This window comes from Tinamus guttatus, unplaced genomic scaffold (assembly GCF_059628265.1).
Source record: "Tinamus guttatus ecotype Peru unplaced genomic scaffold, ASM5962826v1 Tinamus_guttatus_pri_ptg000777l, whole genome shotgun sequence".
In the NCBI taxonomy this organism is placed as follows: Eukaryota; Metazoa; Chordata; class Aves; order Tinamiformes; family Tinamidae; genus Tinamus; species Tinamus guttatus.
In genome coordinates, this window is record NW_028289311.1 from 87,122 (window position 1) to 92,947 (window position 5,826).

The 5,826-nt window shown below is 41.7% G+C and overlaps 1 protein-coding gene across 1 annotated transcript; it reads left to right on the forward strand.

Annotated features, from left to right (window-relative positions):
- Nucleotides 1-444: 444 nt before the first annotated feature.
- LOC148591498 (ribonuclease MRP subunit p24-like) lies at nt 445-3,899 on the forward strand. Its single transcript, XM_088537463.1, has 5 exons — nt 445-528; nt 726-748; nt 1,164-1,363; nt 3,020-3,234; nt 3,639-3,899. Exons 1-5 carry the CDS (start codon nt 446-448, stop codon nt 3,787-3,789), a joined length of 672 nt encoding a protein of 223 aa, XP_088393589.1. The 5' UTR covers nt 445; the 3' UTR covers nt 3,790-3,899.
- Nucleotides 3,900-5,826: the final 1,927 nt, after the last annotated feature.

The following is a 5,826-nucleotide window of genomic DNA, read 5'->3' on the forward strand; positions in this document are numbered from 1 at the left end:
AGCGAGGAGCTTTCTGCAGCTAGTGCCTGAAATTCCTCAGGTGACGGCTTTTAACATTAATACATTTTTTCCCCTCTCCTGAAGTGTAAGTTTTCCTCCCCACAGGAAGAGGAAACACAGCCGCCCCCGCACGTGGGCATCGCTCTCCGCCTCTCAGCGCACCAAGCCTGCCGGGCGGCACGGGCATCCCAACAACTTCCCCCGTCCTCCCCCTTCCCCCCGCTAAAAGAATCCGCCCAGAGCGAGGCTCCCCTCGCTAACACTGGGGACTGCCGCCGGCACCCCCACTCTCCCGACGGCCGCACGCAGCCATTACCAGCGCCTCACCCGCCACCACTGCCCCTTCTTTCCTTGCCCCTCAGGGTCGGAGAACCCGGAACGATCGTGCTGCGACCGCTGGGTGCCGCCGGACTTGGCTGCGAGAGACTTCCGGCGGCGCGGCGGCATGGGGCGGCGGCGGCAGCGGTTCCTGGAGGTGGCGGCGCGAGCACTGGCGAGCGCGTGCCCAGGCCAGGCCCGCTTCCTGCTGTATGGGCGTGCGCCCGGCGCGGGGGCTGCGCGGCGGGAAGGGGCCAGCAGCTGGGGGAGGGAGGAAGGGGACCGGTCTAATTTACGACGCGGGGAAGTCAGGCCCCCTGCCGCGCGGGGATGGAGTTGGGGGTGACGCGCTTTACCGGGCGGCAGTGTCATTGCTCCTTTTCCTTTCCTCCCCACTCCTGGCGCAGGTGGACGTTGAGCTCCGGCAAAGGCGAGTGCACTGTGGCCGCGGCGGGAGCGCGGAGCCCGGGCGCCCTCCCGGCGGCTTGGAGAGGCCCCCGGGAGTGGGGCGGCGGCGGCGGCGGCGAGCATCGCGGCGGGCGCCGGCCTCGGGCTGCGGCCGTGGCAGTGTGTGCAACAGAGATGTGCCGCGCAGGAGACCTGGGCAAAGACACTCGCGCCGGCGTGGTTGTTACTGAGTGAAGGTGCAACCGGGCTACAACCGTGTTATGTTGTGAGAGGAAAAAAGTGCACTAGTGTAGCCTTAACCAGTTTGAAATTCTAAGTAGGTCACCTGTCAGGGGGTTAACAGTCACGCTGTGTGCTTTTTTAAAGTTCTTATTTGAAAAACACAATGATTATTTTTGTCATTTAAATTTTGCTGTTTTGCCTTGATTGATCTGTAGATGATGAACTCCGAAAAGAGGGGATGTGTCCTTACTGTTTCCAGTTCCTCGTTCCTGATAACCACCGCGTGCGTCTCAAACCTAAGATGAAGGTGACTCCGCGGATAGAGAGGGTTCTGAGACGAGAGACAAAGAACCATAAACACAACATGAAGCAGGCAAAGCTGTTGAGAAAGTACAGAGACTCGAGAAGTGTTTTGGTAAGGGTGTTTGCTTGGAACCGCAAAGTTACTAATATTTCCCTGAAACCTTTTCATTAGCACAGGAGGCATAATATGCACGTCTTCCACTTGGAAGTGGAGCTCTCACCTACACATCTCTACCTTCATGAGCACAAAACTCTTTTTTTTTTTTTTTTTTTTTTGGGGAGAGCTTCTGTTCACATTCACAGTCAACACTTTGAAATCTACTCTCCACAGCAGTGAGATCAAGAGCACAATGGTATGAGCAGACATGCCTTATTTCCTTTCCCCTAAAAAAACATGTCAGCAAAGCTACACAAACAACACTGCACTTCCTGTGATCTTTCTCTTTGGCAGCATTTTGGACAGGCTCTGTAGGCATCTAAGAGCTTGCTTTAAATTAAGTAATTTCTTCCTGCCAAGAAGCTTCAGCATTTCCACTGTCCGTGATTGTATCAGTCGTATCATTTGCATAGTTATGCAAAAATAGCAAGAATGTCGGAGTTTGTCTGCTTCTTTTGTCCAATTTGTATAAGTATGGTAAAACTAGGACCAGTGATCTATGCTACATGCAAAGCATTGCTATGAATCTCCCCAAAAATATGCCTAAGAATTCAGATGTGCACCAAAGATAAGGCTTTACTGAAGTCAGGCTGTTTTTACCCAGATGTTTCAGATCAAAAGAAGAGTTGAGTGACTGAAACTTTTTTGTGTTGTTGTTCAGTTGTATGTGTGGTTTAAAAGTATATTAACTAAATTTAAAAGCTTTACTTCATTTATATCCATAGGCCATGGTAACCAAAACATTTTACTTGTACCTTGTGCATAACTTGAATTGCTTAAAACTTTAATATTAGCCAAATATTAGTCTGTAAATGAAGTGTTTCAAAACTAAACCGTATATGTCATATAAGCAGAGATAAGGTTGCTTTGAGGCTTTAGGGTTTTTTTATAAAATTATCTAAGACTATAAATCTAATATTTTGAAGAATAAAAGTATATATTTAATCTACTATTGCTGAGGCATACTGAAATATAAAAACAAGACATGCAAACAGATATCTTAATAAATGAGAGCACTCTGCTAGGTCTGAAAGTTACTAGTATATTTGATGTGTTCTCAGACAAGAATCTGCTGATTTGTCAAGTAATATTTGCAGAACTAAAAGTGATTAGAGAGCCAATAACACAAAATGAAACTCAGGAAATACAGATGTCATCAGCTGTCAGGATTATTATTATTATTACTCCCTTACTGAGTTTTGATCACTTTGTGTATCATATTTTTCAGTGAAATATGAACACCACTGATGTATATTCAGCCAGTTCAGATGCTGTTTCATCTTTCTGTTCTGCTGGGGTTGTTTTTCCTAGCTCACTGCATCACATGTTTGCATTTAGATTTAAAGGCCTCCTGAAATTAGTTGCCAGGGATTGGAGTCATTTCTAGATAAACCCATGGGACCTAGTTGGTTTATGAAGTGTGACTGAAAATACTCGCTGTAAAATACATGTTCCTTTTATAATCTCTGTGTTTCATCTAAGCAAATGTTTAACTAGTTGGGCTGGTGTCATGATATTCAGAGAATAGTTTGGATAATTCTTTATAGTGGCTTTGTAGTGTGAGGAGGAAAGACTGTTATAATGATGATATTTCCTTCCCTCTCTGTGCAGCTGGTTACTTGCAACTCGTGCAACAAAACAACAAAACATTATGGTAATAACAGAGATTTTCTGGCTACCATGACACACCATTCCATTAGAACCACTCCAACCATTAGAACTGGCCTTAAGACACCAGATCGGAAAAGTCCATTTGCAAACAAAATGACACCTGCAAGCTGCAGCAGGTCTGGATCTAAAGGAAAGAGTCCATCATCACTTCCCAGGTACATTTTTCTTTCCTATTTAAAGAGACATTTTACTGGGTAGAGTTGGGAAAGGAATTCATGCTCCGCTCAGTGGCTTCAGATTAAACTGATAGTTAAATTAGATTAATTTATAGATAAATTAATTGATAGTTAAATATTTTTCCTTAGTGATCTGAATAAAGGGATCAGCTTTGATATTTTAACCTTTAAAAACAAGGATTGTGATAAAAAGTGACAATGCGTAAAGAATGCACAATTATGTTATTGTTAGTAATATGCTTAAATTTTGCATAACTCGTAACTGCTCACTTTCATGTGAAAATACACTACTTTTCACACATATGTATTTGCGCTTTCATACAGTTACTTTATACTAATTCTAGTATCTCACCTTTAAGATATTTGAGTCGTTTATTTTTCAGAACTTGTATACCTGGACAGACATCAAACAGCTCTTTTTCCAAGACTCCTCGAAACTCCAAATATCACTTTTCTAAGCTAAAATGGATGCTTAATCTGGAAGAAAAAGAGGAAAGTCAGAAGACAGATTTGAAAACCTTAACTTTACTTTAATTATTCATTATTGCAAAATAATAGAAATTACAGCAATAAGTATTTTTCCAGTTGTAGTAGATCAACAAAATTTGTGATTTCTTTAAAACTCAGACTAATGGTATTTATTGTATAAGAACAAACCGTGGTTTGTGGAAACCACTGTTTCTGTGGAATCTGACTGCCTGCAAAATGAAATAATCGGTCTAGTATGTTTGGGACTCTTGAGCATGTTTTGCAGTCTCTAATGGCCCAAGAATTAAAAGTCAAAATCTATTCTTTGAGGAAGCAGACAATACTGGCCCCATTCCTGTACCTATTTCCTCCATTTCTTTCCCCTTCCCCTAGTTTTAAGTTTACGTATCACAATAGAATTTGAAAGATCTCATCCTTACCGTGTTTGAGTTAAAAATGGACACTTCAGTTGAGAAATTCTGCAGGTACCATATGTTCAAGAGGTCTGCCTGACTGTCCTGTAGAGTCACTGTCTTTTGACACAGCAATTTAAATGTTACTACACAGTCAAAGGTAACAACTTAATCTTTGAGATAGCACTAATACAAAGAGAGACAGAACAGTATCCATTCATCCAGATTAAGTTTCTTTATCATGTTTTGTGATTTGGACCACAGTTGCTGCTCCTCCCAAGGTAACATAGAACCTTGTGAGATGGCACTGTAATGCAGGAAGATCTGAATATACCTCCCAAGAGCTTCACACTAGACTTGCCCCATTACTTCTATGAGTACTATAGCCATAAAGTAAACAGGATGTTTCCTTTTTGATTGTTACCAAAATGTGTCACTTTTTTTTTTTCAAAAATAGCTGAGGAAAGAACCTCTTTTTTTAAAAAAAATATCTTTCAGTTTTGAGAGACCTCAGACTTCATAGTTCCTTCCTTCCTGGAGTTAAGTCTGGAAAAGTAGGCTTGCTCAGGACAGTGATCGTTTTATTCCCTATTTCTTCCCCTCTCCTCCCCACCCCCCACCCACTGTCAATTTTCATGTGGTCAAGGTTGAAGTGCTCCTCCACTGTCAGATTTTACATTTTCAATTCAGGACAGGAGGTGAGAAAGGACAATAGAAGCCACAAGGCAGGATGGAGTGCTGCTCTGCTCTGCGTATAGGCTGCTCTGCATACGGTGTGCATACGGTGTGCAGTGGCAGTTCTGCAAATCATGCTTCAGACTTCCTCTTTCAAAAGAGAATCAACAGATGAAAAACCTCTATGTTTGATTTTGAAGTTCTGTATTTCCCAGTTTGTATTTTAATAAATAGGTCCTTTTAAGTGCATTCAGATTCAATGCATGCCAATAAGGAATAGGACCAACAAGTAAGTTGGCAGGCTTGAAAGCAGTCAAAAGATAGAGGAAATAAAGGTTGTTGCAAATTCTGTTTACCATATCAAAGATTGATATGTAACCTTTTTATATCTCCTGACCATATACAGAACAGTTTTGAAAGATTTATTTCAGATTGTTTCTTATGTACATGTAAGATCAAATTAAGTACCATTATAGGGCTGAAACAGGGACCTTGAAGTTGCACTTTTTTTCTGATGTAAAACTTTTTATTAATTTATCTGTTCTTAGTATGTTTGTTATCCAATATTCTGGGAGAATACTTCAGTCTTGGAGAATGTATATTATTAAAAAAATGAAAAACAAGTTTCATAATAAATTTTTATATTAGAAGTGTGTACTTACGTTACATTATTGCTAAGACTTACATGACAATGGCCTGGGCAGCTGGTAAAGTTAAAAGTGCATCAACAGTAATTTTTTTATGTCACACCAAGAGTGTGCTTTTTGAGCCTATCTCCTGTTTGTCCCTGTGTGCTTTTTTATACAACACTGTGGTCTCAAGAGTTCATGAACCACCTTTCTTTTTGATAATTCTGTGGATTGTGGATAAAAGCACAGAAGAGATGCTCCAAGGGTACAATTAATGTGTTAACTGTTAATGGGCAGTGGGTCCCTAGGACCACACTTGAGTTAGCCTGAAGTACAAATCCCTAAGAAAATGTATTGCAGTTGCCAAATAACCCCATATAATGAAA

Excerpts from the sequence above, each read along its gene's own strand:
- LOC148591498 (XM_088537463.1), top strand. The coding sequence starts at position 446 with ATGGGGCGGCGGCGGCAGCGGTTCCTGGAGGTGGCGGCGCGAGCACTG. Across the intron at positions 749-1,163 it reads GACGTTGAGCTCCGGCAAAG|ATGATGAACTCCGAAAAGAG; the intron begins GCGAGTGCACTG and ends ATTGATCTGTAG. Across the intron at positions 3,235-3,638 it reads AGTCCATCATCACTTCCCAG|AACTTGTATACCTGGACAGA; the intron begins GTACATTTTTCT and ends TTTATTTTTCAG.